The sequence below is a fragment of the Pituophis catenifer genome, unplaced genomic scaffold (genome assembly GCF_029215685.1).
Source record: "Pituophis catenifer annectens isolate HBS135680 unplaced genomic scaffold, rPitCat1.0.hap2 SCAF_3, whole genome shotgun sequence".
Taxonomy (NCBI): Eukaryota; Metazoa; Chordata; class Lepidosauria; order Squamata; family Colubridae; genus Pituophis; species Pituophis catenifer.
In genome coordinates, this window is record NW_027256883.1 from 53,815,113 (window position 1) to 53,832,255 (window position 17,143).

General features: G+C 36.0%; 1 protein-coding gene across 3 annotated transcripts in view; it reads right to left on the minus strand.

The window, feature by feature from the left end:
• PIEZO2 (piezo type mechanosensitive ion channel component 2) overlaps positions 1–17,143 on the minus strand; it is a 150,447-nt gene that overhangs the window by 73,092 nt on the left and 60,212 nt on the right. For all 3 annotated transcript variants that reach the window (XM_070942381.1, XM_070942380.1, XM_070942379.1), the window contains exons 5-12: positions 15,804–16,011; positions 14,924–15,137; positions 9,635–9,803; positions 7,937–8,062; positions 7,099–7,137; positions 4,973–5,111; positions 4,275–4,429; positions 3,056–3,292 (exon numbers count right to left, since the gene is read on the minus strand). In XM_070942381.1, the coding sequence (XP_070798482.1) occupies positions 3,056–3,292; positions 4,275–4,429; positions 4,973–5,111; positions 7,099–7,137; positions 7,937–8,062; positions 9,635–9,803; positions 14,924–15,137; positions 15,804–16,011 (1,287 nt within the window). The remainder of the gene's footprint in view (positions 1–3,055; positions 3,293–4,274; positions 4,430–4,972; positions 5,112–7,098; positions 7,138–7,936; positions 8,063–9,634; positions 9,804–14,923; positions 15,138–15,803; positions 16,012–17,143) is intronic.

A 17,143-nucleotide genomic window follows, 5' to 3' on the forward strand; every position in this document is an offset into this window, starting at 1 on the left:
AAGGGAGCAGAATGCAGAGGGGGAGGTGGGATTGCCTATTAATTTCTCAATCACCTCTAGTGTGATTCTCCCCATTGGGGCCCCAAGCCATCTGGCAGAGCCAAGTCTTCAGGGCCTTCAGGGAAGTCAGAAGGGTGGGAGTAAGATCTTCGAAAGGTCAGGAGCCACAGTAGAGAGGGCCCTTCTCCTGTACCCCACCAGTCACAGTTCCTTGATTAACGGGGTTTACAACTTGTCTCCTTGGCTGGGGTGGGTGGGGTGGGCCAATCCCAGTGTTGAGATGGTTTCTCAAGTAACCTGGACCCATGCCATGCTACGCCATGCTCTGGTAAAGGTAATAATAAACACCTTGAATTGCACCTGGAAGCAAACCAACAGCCAACGCAGCTTATGGATCAGTGGTGTAGCATGGACCACCCAGGGAATCCCAAGAATTGCCCACAATGCTGTACACTGCATCAGTTGAAACTTCCAAATATAGTTCCAGGATAGCCCTATGTAGAGCTCACATTGAAGTAATCTAGATCACTGGGGCTGAAATGAGTGACCACAGGGACTCCCGATCCATGAAAGGCCACAACTGGCACCAATATACAAAAAACTGTGCAAAGGCTCTCCTAGCTGCAACTGCCACCTGCTCTTTGAGAACCTCCAAGTAATAGACAGGGTCTATCTGGAGTAGTGCAATCCCATCCAGAACTAAGTTAGTTAAAGTCCCAGATCTTGAAGCTCCATGTACTCAAAGCCATTTGGTCTTGCCAGGGTTCAGCTGAAGCCTGTTGTCCCTCATCCAGGCCCCACAGTCTCTCGGCAGTCCAAGAGGGCAGCAAAAGTGTCACTTGGATCACCAGGGTGGTTATATAAAATTGTGTATCATCAGCATACTAATACCTCAATCCCTGATAGCAAATGATCTCACCCAGTGACTTCATGTAGATGTTAAAAAGGAGTGAATAAAGTAATATGTATAGTTCTAAAATATTATTAAATCTTTTATTTTAAAATCTCACTGGATTTTAAATTGGATTCCGTGGAGATTTTATGTGCAGAGCATCAAAATGCCTTGACAATGAATTATAGAAATAAGTTTTATAAAGAAGAGTTGAACAGGCTATTTCTTCCAAAGTAACTTTGCAGGATAGAAATATTTGCTTTATAAATAAACTAATTACAGATGTCAATCCATTCCCTTTTAATTAACATTCAGGATCTTGTAGATTTAAGTAACAGTCAGTGATGGTGGCAAATCTATATACTACTAAAATTCTCATATCTGTCTGTCTGTAACCTTCAACTGGCCAAAATGGGCAACAATTTTTGAACAAAGAGCAAGTTTTTGAACGAAGGGACCTCAAATGATCTAATTGATAGAATGTGTCCAAAATCTAGGACCCCTTACTCCCATGGAATTAAAATTTGGAAAACCTGTGGCCACTTCATGGCCACCATGCTGCCCCACTGCCATTGTCAGCTGCAGTCACATAGCTGTTATTTCCAATGCTTTCCTGACAACTTCCTACAAGCAAAGTCAATGGGGGAAGTGAGCAAAAAGTTGCAAATATGTAACATGTTCACACTGCTGCAATAGGACTGGGTGTTTTATTAATATGATTTATTGGGTTAGGGATTTTCTGTCTTCACTGTGAGTTGTATTGTGTTGGGGGGGGGGTGCACTGAGGGAGCTCAACCAATCTCATTGTACATATATTGTGCACTGACAATAAAGATTTGAATTTGAATTTGAAATCCAGGGCCAGAAGGCAAGTCAGTGGCTGCTGTCAGGTGGGAAAAGGACTGAAATGATGATGCAAATGAAACAATGGTCCATGGGCTGTCTAGTACTCCTTAAAAGAATCACCTGGTTTCTTCAAGGATAAAGCAATTCTTTCTTTGCCAAGATATACACTCATCGAGGTAATTATTATGACTGGCTTTGATTTCTCGTTGTTGCTTCCTTTTCTATTTTAATGCTTTACTTGACTTCTGCTTTTTTTTTTTTTAATTTGATTTATATGCCGCCCTTCTCTGGAGACTCAGGGCGGCTTACAATGCGCTAAGCAATAGCCTTCATACTTTTGTATATTTATACAAAGTCAGCTTATTGCCCCCACAACTGGGTCCTCAATTTACCTACCTTAGAAAGGATGGAAGGCTGAGTCAACCTTGAGCCTTGGTGAGATTTGAACCTGCAGTAATTGCAGGCAGCTGGATGTTAATAACAGGATGCTTTAGACCACTGTACTATCAAGGCTCTGTACTATCTCTGCTTCAAAAATCTCCGAGGGAACAAACTTTTCTACCAAGCAGCTCATGCTTATATATATATTTTAAAGTAAGCACATTTTGAAAAACATAGTAGGCAGAATTATGGTCCATAATTATATTCAATTTATAAGCCTGTTTCTAATGAAGGAAAGACTGTATTTAAATATAGAATATAATTTATCCTGTTTATAGTATCCAGAAATCATTCCTATATTATTAAGGTTTAGGATTGTTTCTTTTTTATTTACAATATGATCTTTTATGATAGCCACAAAAATTAGACAGGGCATTTTATAAAATACCTAATTAATGATAAAATTGATAGTTAGATTCTAAAACATTTAATCCTTTGATAGAAATTCATTTCAGGCATATCCAACAGAATATCTGGGTCACCTGTAATATGTTTTTATTCATTTTAATTTTAATTATTAATTAAGGAGTGTCAAGCAGAGAATAAAAGGACTAGAATTACCTAGCAGGGGCAATAGCAACAATAAGTATAAATTATTTTAGGAATCTATGAAGAAAGTTCTTTTCATCCAAGAAAAAATAATTAATGGACCCAAATAACTTGTGTTCCTAAAGCTGTTCCTTAAGTACCAAAAGACATTTGTTACAGTCAAAATAAAATATAAATAGTATTTTAGGTATATATTTTCAGATACTAATCACAGTTATCATGTTGTACTTTTGAAAAATCTAGAGGTTATTCACTACTCATATAAATTCATTAACCTTATAAAATAAGTATATGTGCTGACCATATAGGTATGTGTGAAATTATTACCTTTGATCCTAATTCAGGAGGTGCTTTCCGTTCTAGAAATCCAGAAACTTGAGGAAGTTCATTATCATTCATCTCAAAACTCCATATATATTGAAATGTTAATAATAAGTTTCCATAAACCACCATAAAAGGTGAACTTATCATTGCATATTTCCTTCGGTCACGAAGCATCCAAAGTATGCAAGACCATATCAATAATACAAATGTTAACCAACTGTGGTAAGTAATACTCCAGGCCTTGAAAGAAAGTAAAAGAAATGAATACTGTATAATCTCATCAGTTCAACATTCAATGCATTTGAACTTTAGAATCACAGAATTGGAAGGGGCACTTCAGGCCATAAATTCAGAACTTTGCTCAGGGCAGGAATATAAATTAAAGAGTTCAAATCAGATGGACTCCTACTCTCTGTGAAACTACTTCCAATGAATGGAAGCCAACCACATTTGTAGGCCATTGATTCTGCCACTTTGATTGCTAAGAATGGTCTATATTCGGCATGTTTCAGGAAACACTCTTCCTGAAATTGTCCTGCAATCTGAAACAAGATAGAACAGTTTTTGACCTTTATCTAGGTGACATCATTTCAGGTATTGCAACAGTACAGTGGAATTCATAGTGACGGCTACCCAAATTCAGCTCTTTCAGCCTCCCGGGACTGAACTTAGTTTACTGATTCATTAATTTAGTTGATTGTCCTAAAGTGGCAATTTTCTGAATTTGTTCCAGTTGATCAACTTTATATCTTTATTCTGACCAAAACAAAATATAGTGGATAATTTGGAAATAATGATCCTGTTGCATTTGCCTTACTTTTTGTAAGTAAGTGGAAAGAAACTATATAAATGAGATCAGAACTCTCTGTCTGCCTCTCCCCTGTATCAGCAAAATAATGCTCCAAAAATTGAAGAGAACAGGATCAAGCAATTTTTAAATGCATTTTTACTACCTGCGCACTAAGCAGAACTGAATATAATAACAATTGTAAACTACAAAAAATACAATATATTATCCCAGGCTCAAGTCCACGATCCTATGCTTTAAAAATTTCAAGCTTCAAGATCAGAATGTAATGTGAAGATGCTCTTTCATTAATTCAAGCAGACTTGCAGTGATAAAGATCAGAAAGAACAAATGTAAACAACATCACTAATCATAAAATGTTTCCTGGATCACAGCATTGTCTTGATTTCAAGGTGGACCAAGAATACAACCTACCATCATGGCAATCAAAGCACAGACATAACTCTGTTTCATGATAAAATGGAAAACTGAGACCATTGCATGAACTTTGGAGTTTTTTTCTTCCTCTGAATTTTCTTCTTCTTCCTCCTCCTCCTCCTCCCCTTCCTCTTCCTCCTCTTCTTTCTTTTCTGAGAAATAAAAAGAACTGTATGAATTGCAAATAATGTGTATGTGATTATAGGTTCAGAAACTAATTTAGGTAATCTGATAATTGAAAGCTATAAACAAAATGACAGAATATGGCAGGAACCCACAAATATTTTGCACAATGATGAGGGGTGTGTGTAGATATATAATCAGATCTGTATAGCCTAGGCAAGGTTGTTGAACACCAGGAAAGCCAAAGGACCTAACCTCCTAGGAAATTTAGATCACTATTAAACAAAGGTCCACTACTTTTTTGCTGTGCTAGCAGTATTCTGCCAATCCACTTAAAGATGGAAAGCACACATTATCATTATAGTAACTTCTCCAGCAAGATACACACCCCAACAGCCCCCACGTTAATTGCAGACACCATAAGAAGGTATGGATTGGGATGCCAAAATGGATGATATAGGTGATTTATAGGATGGCACCCTGTCCTCCCTTGGTAAAATGAAAACAGTAGATGAATATACATCTAAACAATTAAAACATACAACCATTTATTCTCACATTTTGATGACTACCTAGATCGTTAGCTGAGGGATCCCACTTGTATTGTGGTCTTGAGTACATATCTGTCTTGGCAGGTCCATTTTCTATAGGGCGCAAAGGGTGTATGCTTTGATAATCAACAGGTGTACCATTCAGTGTCACAAGCAGGACCTGTTGAATGAGGATCAGAGGAATCCTTTGAAAACAGGCAACAAGTAGAAGTGAAAGCAATCACTTCTACTACTTTTCTTGATATAAATTCAGCACTGCTTTCATTTTCTTTCTCAACCATATAGATTAAAGACAAAATGGGACACACTCAGACATTCAGAAGGTTGAATAATGCTTGCTTATTGGTACACATACAAACCTCTAATACCCAAATCACTTGCTTCTTAAAGAACACTTATATAGAGGTATATTCAACTTAATGAACTCTATTTTCAAATAATTTTGCTCACGAACTGTCCATAATGTCAATAGCAATTTTGTATACAACAGTAAAATATTTTTCTGTGTTTCTTACATGGTATATAATAATAGTTATAGTATACCTATCAGCTTTAGAAACTAGACCAGACTAAGAAACCAATGACATAAAGATCCAAAGTTACTTTTATTAGAACAGCTTTACATTGTGTGAATTAGGGAGGATCAATCTGAAGCATTTTCTCAAGTTAGTTTCTTGGAATGGACAAGATACACTTATCTGATCATCGCCTCTGTAATGGCACTGTCTTTCAAGGCCATTCTTTAGGCCTTCTGCATCATTCCAGAATCACAATAGTTCCAAATGCAGGTGATTATTACCATAATGTCCTGCCTGTAGTTTTCCATACACATCTGTCTACTTTAAGGAAACAGGATGCTGTGGGTTATGTAAAACTATATTAGAACTATGCTTTGATAAATTGCAGAATATTGCAGAATAAGACAATCAGTTTTTTTTAATGTATTGAGGTGATTGTTTAATTATGAAAGGCCCTAACACTCTTAATTAGCAAATACTGGATAATATGCAGCAAAAGACTCAGTCCCGATGCAATGCAAATTAGGAAATCCATGTTCTTAAGAAAGACTCCAAATGGCCATGATCTGAGGAGTTCTTGGTGCTCTCTGAGCTTGATTGTTTTCTTGCAGATACTTCATTACCCAAACTAGGTAACGTCATCCGTGTTAATAGGGAGTAGGGTTTGCTCTCAGTTTATATTCTACTGACTTGTCCTGTCAGTATTGATGGGAGTGGACTTGATAGTTCCTTAACTGGGCTGTTTACTGTTAATTTGTTTGGCAAGTTTGGTTGGGCCATCATTTACTTCTTAATTGTTGCTCAAGTAAACAATACCCTAACCGAGGAACTGTCAAAGAAGCTAATAATAAACAGCCAAAGAAATGTCTGCAAGAAAACAACCAATCTCAAAGAAAACCAAGAAACCCACATTTCAACCTTGAGCTATAAACATTTTCTTTTATCTTGACCATGATCTGTTTTATAGCTCTCCATTTTAATACTCAGACAAAAGCAGATCCTACCAGCCATGTCCATTCACTATGCATGCTTAGGGATAAATGAAATGTCTATGTAGTCTATGCAGAAACTATAAAGGTAGTCCTTATTTAGTGACCACAGTTGGGACTGGAAACTTGATTGTCAAATGAAGCAGTTGCTAAGTGAAACTGCAACTGTGCGTAAAACCTTATTTCAGCTTTCCTTTGCTTTGCAGTCCTGCAAAGGTTGCAAAAGTGAGGATTGGTAATAAAGTTATTTTTTCATCATCATCATAACTGTGAATAGTCACTAAATGAGGCAGTCGCTAAATCAGGACTACATATATATTCTTTGGTATTAGAAATGTTATTGAAAAACAAGGTGACTGCTGGCTGGACAGATGTGATTTTGTTAGACCTGGGCAGGCAGAAACTGCTACCAAAAGGAGGCACTGAAACTGTGACAGTTTGACTTGGTTGTATGATTGTAAAGAAATCCTAGATGCAGGAGACAACAGCAGGAAGTCCGATGCCTAAGCTGACTGTCTGACAGATAATTTGGATCAACTTCTACTCAACCAAATCCTTGAATCCCTACATTAAAAAATTGACAGAAACAGAAACAAATTTATTGTGCAAATTGACTGCAATTTTGAAACCATGTACTAACATCAGATGGCTTGTGTTCATCCTGAGTCATTGATAAAAGCTGCAAAAGCAAAGCAAGAATAATTTGTTAGTTCAGAAGATGCAATAATAGTAATAACAATAAAATAAATCTTAAGAATGACAGATCTTAGTATCAAAATGACTGCATGCTGAAAATCTATATTAAACTATATAAGGTAGAGTGAATTTTATTCCAAATAGTGTACAACAGCAACATACAGGTAATTCTTGATTTACGACCACAATTGGGACCAGAATTTTGGTTGCTAAGCAATGCTGTCATTAAGTGAATCATCACATTACCAAGGACTCGGTTTTATGGCCATTTTTATTACAGTCATAAAGTGAATTACCCTGTTCATTAAGCAAATCATATGGTTGTAATTTGTGGAAGTGAATCTGGCTTCCACAATTGTCTTTCTTTGTTGGAAGCTGGCTGGAAACTTTGCAAATTGTGATTGAATGGCTGCAAAACCCACAACCATTGTAAATATGAGCTGGTTGCCAAGCATTCAAATGGTAACCACTTGACTGCAGGAATGTTGAGGATAGGTCATAAATCATTTTGTCTCAGCCTGTTGTAGCTTTGAACCATTGTTAAATGGTTATAAGCCGAGGATTATCTGTAACTACTCAATGATGGTTAAATGCATGGTTAAAGTTATTGCTGATAATCACAACATAAATTAGAATTGTAAAACCTTGTATCTGGCCTCTTGGAGATCTACCAGAATAGTTTAGCAATTGTCTCCAGACCAGAAGTGAACACTTGCACACTCAGTTCTTGCTAAAAGATCTAAGGAGAACAAATTAGATTAACTGATTCCTTTAAACTTTACTTTTCTTTCATCAGTTGTGTAGTGACTTGTATACCACAAGCTGCGTCTTCTGTCTGCAGTTATTTGAATTGGGGTGCACTCTATTTCATCTTCCTTATTTAAATCTGATTTGTCATCATCAGGCATCTGCTAAATGAGAAAAGAAAAAAGAAAAAGAAAGAAAGATTAACTCTGGAATAATTTTGAAAATGAGGGTTAATCTATATAAAAAGATTATTAACCTTTGAAACAAAAAAAGTCATTGCCCACTGTCTGAAAATCTAGGCAATAAATCTATATAGTTTACTGTATATACAATCCAAATTGCTTTTCACTCTAGTCCTCATAAATTAAGAATTTCACCAAATCAGGTGCAGTATCTTCTCCATGAACAGTTTAAATAATGGACAAACATCAACGGGCAACAGTAATCGCATTTTGCCAAACAGGAGCCATATTTCACAGATCTTCCTGCTTAGTGTATGATTATAAGCAGTTGGAAATAAGCAGTCATAGTAAAATAAGAAGCATTTTGCCTAGTCATCTTCTACCATGTCAGCTTTCATGCTATCATAAGCTGTGTCCAATAAAACAATATAATTTTTTTCATCAATATATATAAATATTAGCTTGTTTATAATTTAAATGTTAATACAAATATATTTAATTATTTTATGTAGAACTATATACAGTATTTGTGCATTTAACCACAGATAAAAACATCATCCCACTTTAAACATTTACTATGACTTTTTATGCAATTCCTCCAAAATATTTGGAAAGAAACTTGTGCCAGCCACTATGCTTGCAATAAAATAAATAAATAAAATATTGTAATCAATATTTTTATGGAATTTCTGAAACTATTTTCATAAATGTCAATGAAAACTATATACTGTATATATGATAGGAAGCCATTATAAAACATGTTTCTAAGTACTACAGAGCTTTAGTTTAATTTAGTTTAAATTAAATAAATCACCTTATGTCAAGGATGACAAACAAAACCTCAGGCAGCTCTGTTTTGTGGTTCTTGAAATTGTGTCAGACTGCAATTGTTCAATGCTGGCAGTACAATTTTGAGATAGGAAACATGAGAAAAACTGAAAACTCTGTTGTGGCATATCGCAGATGAATGTTACATATTAATAATATTTTGGAGAAGGAGAGGAAAAGTTTCATTTATAATTTATTTATTTATTTATTTATTTATTTATTTATTTATTTATTTATTTATTTATTTATTTATTTATTTGTTGGTTGGTTGGTTGGTTGGTTCGATTTATATGCCGCCCTTTTTCGGAGACTCAGGGCAGCTTACAATGAGTCAAGCAATAGCCTTCATACTTTTTTGTATATACCGGCTTTCTGGCCCCCCTAAGCAGTGTTCTTTTTTATACAAAGTCAGCATATTGCCCCCGCAAACCGGGTCCTCATTTTACCTACCTCGAAAGAATGGAAGGCTGAGTCAACCTTGAGCCTGGTGATATATAAATCTAATAAATAAATAAATAAATAAATAATAATATTTGAACTTGCAGTAATTGCAAGCAGCTGGTGTTACTTAACAGTGCTTTAGTCTGCTACACCACCAAGGCTCCTTACCATAATCCAATGGTAGTCCTTTTTTATGCACCAGGGTCAAAAGCAATTTGAACGGATTTGTAGGCATTTGTTATAAAGATTTTTTTTAAAAAAAAAATAAGGTAATTATTTCACCTGTACAATAGGTTCATTTAACCAAAGTCGAATCAGAGTTGCTAGGGTATAATATAAGAGTAGCAGCAAGATAGGGTTGGTATGGTGGTACCAATTCAAATTTTGGTTGGTTATTAGTTTCCAGGTGCTTGAGCAGTTGGACTGAATAACTGGAGTGATACCAAACAACCTGTAAAAATAGGGCATTACATAAATACAACATTTCATCCAAGCCATCCTTCCACAATCTTTTGCATTTAATACAGGCTTCAACTTCCATAATTCCCAACAATCGTAATAAGATGTATGGTTTTCATCATAGAAAACTGGAAGTTGCTACAAAATTCAAATTGTTTCAGTTTGTTTCTTTAATATTCAGATTAATCAAAGTTATGCCACAGGTTACTGATTCTGTTTTCAAAATCTTCATAAGTATTAAGAAGCATCACAGCAAAATTAAGAGCAGAATTAAACAGTGATATTTTCCTGTGCATGAAAGCCAAGCAAAAAATAAATATTTTAACAATTTGTTAAAAACTGAAGAAACAGTTAACACCAAGCGCTTTGACATAATTGCTATAATGAAGGACCTGATCTACCTTCTCACTCACATTGATGCTGAAACACATTGAGAGCCTCTAAAGCAAATTTGTAACTATAGGAAGAAATTTAAACAGGAAGCAGCAGATTTTTGGATAACTTTGGAGTTATTCCATGCTTCTGAAGTATAGGATTATGTCAGTCAAAAACATTTATTCATTCATTAAATTTATATGCCACCAATCTCACTGTCAAAGACTTTGGGCAGCTGACATCATCATAAAACACAGATAAAAACATTAAAACATTATTTATTTATTTATTTTATTTTATTCGGCTTATATGCCGCCCTATCTCACAATGGACTCAGGGCGGCTCACAACAATAAAACACAAGCCACAATAAAAATAAAAACTAAAATCTAAACAATTTAAAATTAACCCTTAAAACCCTTAAAACCCCGTCATCAGTCCAGGTCAAGGGATTTGAAAAGCCAAGTTTTTAATTCCCGGCTGAAGGTGCGAACGTCAGGCGCTAGTTGGAGCTCCAAGGGGAGTTGATTCCAGAGGGTGGGCGCACCAACCGAGAAGGCTCTACCCCTGGGGGCCACCAGCCGCCACTGTCTAGCCGACGGCACCCTGAATAGGCCCTCTCTATGGGCGCAAACCGGGCGATGGGATGTTGTTGCTGGCTGTAGGTGGTCCGCCAAATATCCTGGTCCTGAGCCATGTAGGGCTTTATAGGTCAACACCAGCACCTTGAATCTCACTCGGAGGGCAACCGGTAGCCAATGCAAACCGCGCAGGAGGGGTGTAACATGGGAGTATCGGGATTCTCCCATCACAACCCGTGCGGCTGCATTCTGCACCAGCTGAAGCCTCCGAGTGGTCCTCAAGGGCAGCCCCATGTAGAGAGCATTGCAGTAGTCAATCCGTGAGGTGACCAGCGCATGCGTAACTGTGCGTAGGGCATCTCGGTCCAAGTAGGGACACAACTGGCGCACCAGACGTATCTGGGCAAATGCCCCCCTGGTCACGGTCGTTATCTGGTCTTCTAAGCTCAACCGTGAATCCAGAACACTTTAAACACTTTAATCTAGCAAACTCATGTTTATAAGAAATAGAGGGCAAGTGAAGGGATATCCAGGGATTTCTGAAGCCTGCAGAAACAAGATTATGGGGAAAATGTGGATTTGCAGAATCTGATTAGAATAAGTGCCTGAGCAAACACTCTATACATAATTCGTGGTATTTTAATTGCTGCGTCCCATTGCTTGTTCATACCTGAGCAAGTGATCCTCTAAATTAGAATTTATAGATTACTCTCACACTCCCTACAACCAAGCTACCGTAAGTTTGCAACTGTGCACCTATACATTTGATTATTCCTATCAACATGCATAAAATACATCGTATTTTACCAACATTGTGCTAAAATAATATGTATATAAAATACTTCATATAAAATATGAAGTCCAATGCAGTTTTGACCTGCATTAACATACAGATATGCATGACAACAGTTCCTCCTATATTGTACGATGGTTGGACCATGTTTCAAGTATTATGCCCAGTTCTGGAACAGATTCAGGGGAAAGTTACTACGATTATAAAGCACTGGAAATCAAGCCTCATGAGAATGGTAGAAGAAGCCGGGCATGTTTTCTTTGCAAAAGAAGACAGGGGAGATAAGACAGCAATTTACAAACATCTGAAAAATTAACATGGAAAAGGAACCAGACCTGTTCTCTGTTAAAACTGAGAGCACGTCCAACAGATTGACATTAAAAAGAAGACCCAGTTTAAATATTAAAATGAATTTCCGGATAGTAATAATTATTTAACAAGGGCAGAATCTACCAAGAAAAGTTTGGAGCTTTTCACATAAAATTTGAATGGCCACCTGTTGTGGACAGTTTTTACCGAGATAGGGTTGAATTGGATGGCCTCTAAGGTCATGTAATTTACGTTCTATATTTCTAGGAATTTTATATATAAGCCTTTCATTCCTTGTTTTCATGAGAAATCTTAAGGAGTTTTATTTGAATGTGCATTCATAAAACATCCTGCTTTTACAGTTCTTTTTCCTTGATTTATACTGATTTTTAATTTGATTTTTTTTATTGTCTTTGAAAAATTGCTTTGCATATCGTACTGTAAAAATAATATTCTTTGAAAGAAATGTGTAAATCTTTTTAATCAAATTGTCTACAAACAGAGAAAAGGAAGTATGAATTTAAATTTTCTAATGACAATTTTGATGAAGTATATTTCATTAAAATGGGCAATTTAGAAAAGAACATTAACATGATTATGGATGCCAAAAAGAATGTTACGACTTTTTAAAATAACATTACACAATATACTGTAAAAGTAAATGTAGCAGATGGTTGTAACACTATTCCTCTGTAAATGTATTTTCCCAGCAAAAGCTTAGTAAATTAATATAAGGATATCTCTATGTATATGCACTTTGATCTGCTTTTCCTGACACATTCGCAACCTGTGACCTTAATACAAATGCAAGATACTGATGTAGCATTAAGGTTTGTGATGATGTCAAAGGAGAAATATTGCTGCTTTCCAAAAACAGGAAAACAACGGTTATTCTTGTTCCACTATGCAGAATAGTTGATTACAAAAAAAAAAAAAAAATATTACACACACATACACCGATTTATTACCGACACTTGCTTGATGCATTTATCTTCCTAACATCTTTCCTCCCTTGTTTGAAAGGAATATCTGTATACCTGGTTGCTGCTGAGTATCTTGCTGCTTAGCAAAGAAAGGGAAACTAAACACAGGGATATCCTCCTCTTGTGGCAGGTTCAGTGCAGTTCAATTGAATTCAATAATTTTGACAATTTCTAGGTACTGATGAGTGCCTCATAATGATTAGTTTCTCTTTTGTGATTGAAATATTGCTGCTGCTGCTGCTGCTCCTCCTCCTCTTCCTCCTCCCCTCCCCCTCCCCCTCCTCCTCCTTCTTTTTCTTCTTCTCCTCCTCCTCTTCCTCCTCTCTCTCTCCCTCCCCCCACACATACACAGTCAAATATGTACACAAATAAAAAACACAAGGCCTAGTAATATTATTTTTGTGCCAAACTACTGGTCTATTTTAAATGTAGTGTTTAGAATCATAAACTGCATTATAATTTTTTTTAAAAAATACAGTAATGCATCCCATGTTAAAAGATTTGAAAATATTACCTAAAAAAGTAGAAAATTAGCAATAATGAGAATCTGCTGCTTCCTAGTTTCAGCACAAATTCTGCAAGTTTAAACCATAAAATTTTGCACTTTCGAATAATGAAATATAAATGATTGTTTAAGGATTTCCATTTATCTTTTTTTTCTACACTGGCCTGGCTTGGCCTGACCTGGTCTGGCCTGTAGATGGCAGACAAAAGCTTGCATTTTCACACACATTCAGTCATAGAGCAAAGCAGGTAGCATTGTTATGCAGACTATAATAACAATAATTAGTTAAAACTTGTGCCTTTTAGAAGTTCAACCTGTAACAGATTTCTGTCTTGTCACTCCAAACCCCCCCTCCAGTAACAGGTACTAATACTTTATCTTTTTCCCCAAACTCAATAGGAATAGATTTAGGCCAGGGGTGTCGAACTCATGGCGTCACGTTGTTGTCACATGATGTATCATGACTTCCCCCCTTCGCTAAACCAGGGGTGGGCGTGGCCAGCACATGACATATCTGGCCCGCAAGTTTGACACCCCTGATTTAGGCACTCTGAACAGATTTTTTCCTAAAATAAATCTTTATATAATAATACATTTACAAGATTGCTTCCTATATAAAAAAAAATCAAGCAAATTCGCTTAGCAAAGTAAACAAAAATGTTATCCATCTAAATAACTAATTTTGGTGTGTTACTTTTTCTGGACTTACTGGGAGATAACAGATCTCCTATTCCAATAGACAAGGTAGATATCTTGTCAACTTCCTAGTCTTTGTCTCTACATTTGAAATTCATTGTATTATTTTATTCCGTGAGTAACATTTTTTTATCCTAAAATTTCAATTTTTAAAAAATGGATGTCCCCCAATTGGCATTTTTTTAACCTACAGAATGGATCAGTTCAGTATCAATCCTACAGAGACGTTCCATAAGTTCGGCAGCCAATATACATAATATCTGCCACACCTATTATTTTGCCATTCTAACCTTTTTTTCCTTAAATAACATACCTCTTTTTTCTCCAAATCAACACGTATCCACCAGCAGAAGGGGCCTGCTGTAGAGCCTGTTAGTCAAGGAATTTCAGCCAGCACAGAGCCTTCTGTGTTCTGTCCTCTGAGAACATCTTGTTGCTAGAGGTGAGATCTGCCCCCATCTTTCTGGCCTTCCAGAAGGATCTTAAAATATGGCTGTGCCATTTGGCATAGGGCCCTGATGGGGATGTGCTATAGTGGTTGGTTGAATGAAAGATAAATGCCTATGCCCACATCATCTTGTTTTCTTGGTTTTTAGCTTTTACTTAATTCTTGTTAATTGCAATGTTTTCATATTTATGTTTTTAAGGCATCGTAAGCTGACCAAAGTCACTATGGGTAGTGATGTAGGTGGCATATAAATTTAATAAATAAACAAAATTCCTTAAAAATGTATTGATTTTACACTGTGACATATATTTTACATTTCTCTCAATGTATTCCATCTTTATCTTTTACCATCTATTCCAATAGCCAGCAGTTCTATTTTGCTATAATCCCATTTATTTAAAAAATGCTGATAAAACCTCTTACCGGGCATAATAGTCACCAGGTGGAATGATTTCCTGAAAAAATTGTAATTGGTACAGATAAAGTGCAATTAAATGGCCTCCACTGAATATTGTCATTAACACACAAAGGCAGCTGAAGATCAGAGGATCAAATGCTCGACAACAGGACCACCATGTGCACAAGCCCAAGAATAAAAAGAAATATACAGCTGAAGTCAGGGAAGGCAACATCATTCCTATAAAAAATTAATGGAAGGTAAATGTTCTATACTCATTATATATGGATTAAGCATGTTGTTTAAAAGTATTGGAATAGAAATTATTAACCATGATAGCATTTTAATATTCTGTATTGCACAAAGTTGAATTTATTTATGAACCAACCTGAGTGGCTTGATATAATTCTCAACACATAAAATACCATCAAAATATACTTTTAGAAAGAAGTATCGGTAAATGAACTTTAAAAAACAGTATATTCTAGACTGCACATTTAAATGCAAAAACTTTTCTTTAGAACATATCAGTACTGTATAAAACTGAAAGTGATACATTTATATATGTGTGATTCGAAATTAACACAAAGCAGAAATACATGTATTCATCTATAAATTTGATAATCTACATTATTTGAATCAGTGTAACACAGCTATTCATTTGTTCTTATGATAATATAGTTATCCGTTTATGTATCTTGCCATTTATAGGCTGGATGCCTGATGGGTCTAGTTTTCATAACACATTTTAGGAATAATAAATATATGCAAAAGCAATGAAATTTGACATAAATGAGGTCGCTATATTTTTATTTATCAAAAAGTCTATTCAAGTGTGCTAAAAGTATTAAAGGCAATCATAATTGCAACCATTATTGAGGAACTTAGCAAAGGAAGAGAGCCCACCTGTTGTACCAAGTAAAATTGTAACAACAACTTTTCCAGCTATGGTTATAAGGTTACCAATAATTTCCTTCACTTTGGAAGCTATGGAGGCAATTCTCCGGAGTATTTTTAATTTTGTGGTTTCTTCAAATTCTTCCTCTCCACATTCTGCATCATCTAGATCTTCACATATTAATGCATCTTCTGCCTCTATTCTCTCAATTTCATTCTACAAATAGAAAATTGCAAAAATATATAATGAATCTACTTAACACAAATCACCCAAAATACTGAGATTGATTATGAGTCCAAAGGTAAGTGTTTCCCAAATTAATGCTAACTATTCTGGCTTTCTTTGTAGACAGTTTCTTCTTACTTTTTTCTTCTATATGTTGCCTAAACAATTACTGTCTCCTGATTCTATCCTGTAATTGGATACCCATAATCTTGGTTATTTGATCATCTGTTGTTCCAATAATTGTAAAAACTTCCTATCTTTTTTCCCCCATCCATGACATTCTCATCTCAATCCAATAACTTTCCCTATAAAATCTTCTCTACTGTTATTTCCATTGCTTATCCACATTGCTCATCCACAAGAGATGGGAGCAAAATCTAGATCTGTCTGCACAGTCTTTTATTGTTGCTGCCCCTATGGAATGGAACATGACTTGCTTTTATTGCAACACATGATGAATTTCCAGCTGTTCTTTCTTCCACTCAGTGTTATCTACTAGTGGGAACCCCAAGCACAACCATTGTCCTGAAAGTGTGGTAGGGAGAGGTTCAGTGTTTTAGTATTCTCTTCCCCTACATCATTTTGCAGGTGGTTTATTTCAGTGCTACCGGGACCAATATATCTGGCACGTTTCTGTAGCTCTCTGTTAAATGTAAAAAGGAACTGCTTATTTCCTTTTCCCCTTCTCTTCTTTCTGAAGCATTTCTCTTTCAAATTGTTTCCCTTCAAACTATTGTTCCTCTTGTAAAGAGGGGAAACACACACATGCACACACAGACACACATAGCCTTTTAAATAGAACTTTGCTTGTTTATTCAGGAGTGATAAATTACTCCAGGCAATACCTGGTCCTTTATCCATCATACCACTTATGCTCTAGAGTCTAGAAGGTCACTTGTAACATTTCCCAGTTTATTAGGCTTTTTGTTTGTCATTTGTACTTCTATAACTATCTGGTTTGGCACAGCAACCAAACAGGACAGGTACAGACTTCAACAGATAGTTAGGACTGCAGAAAAAATAATTGCAATCAGCCTGTCTTCCATTGAGGACCTGAGCCAGAAAGAGGGCTAAGAAAATATCTACAGACCCCTCACATCCTGGACATAAAAAGTTTCAACTC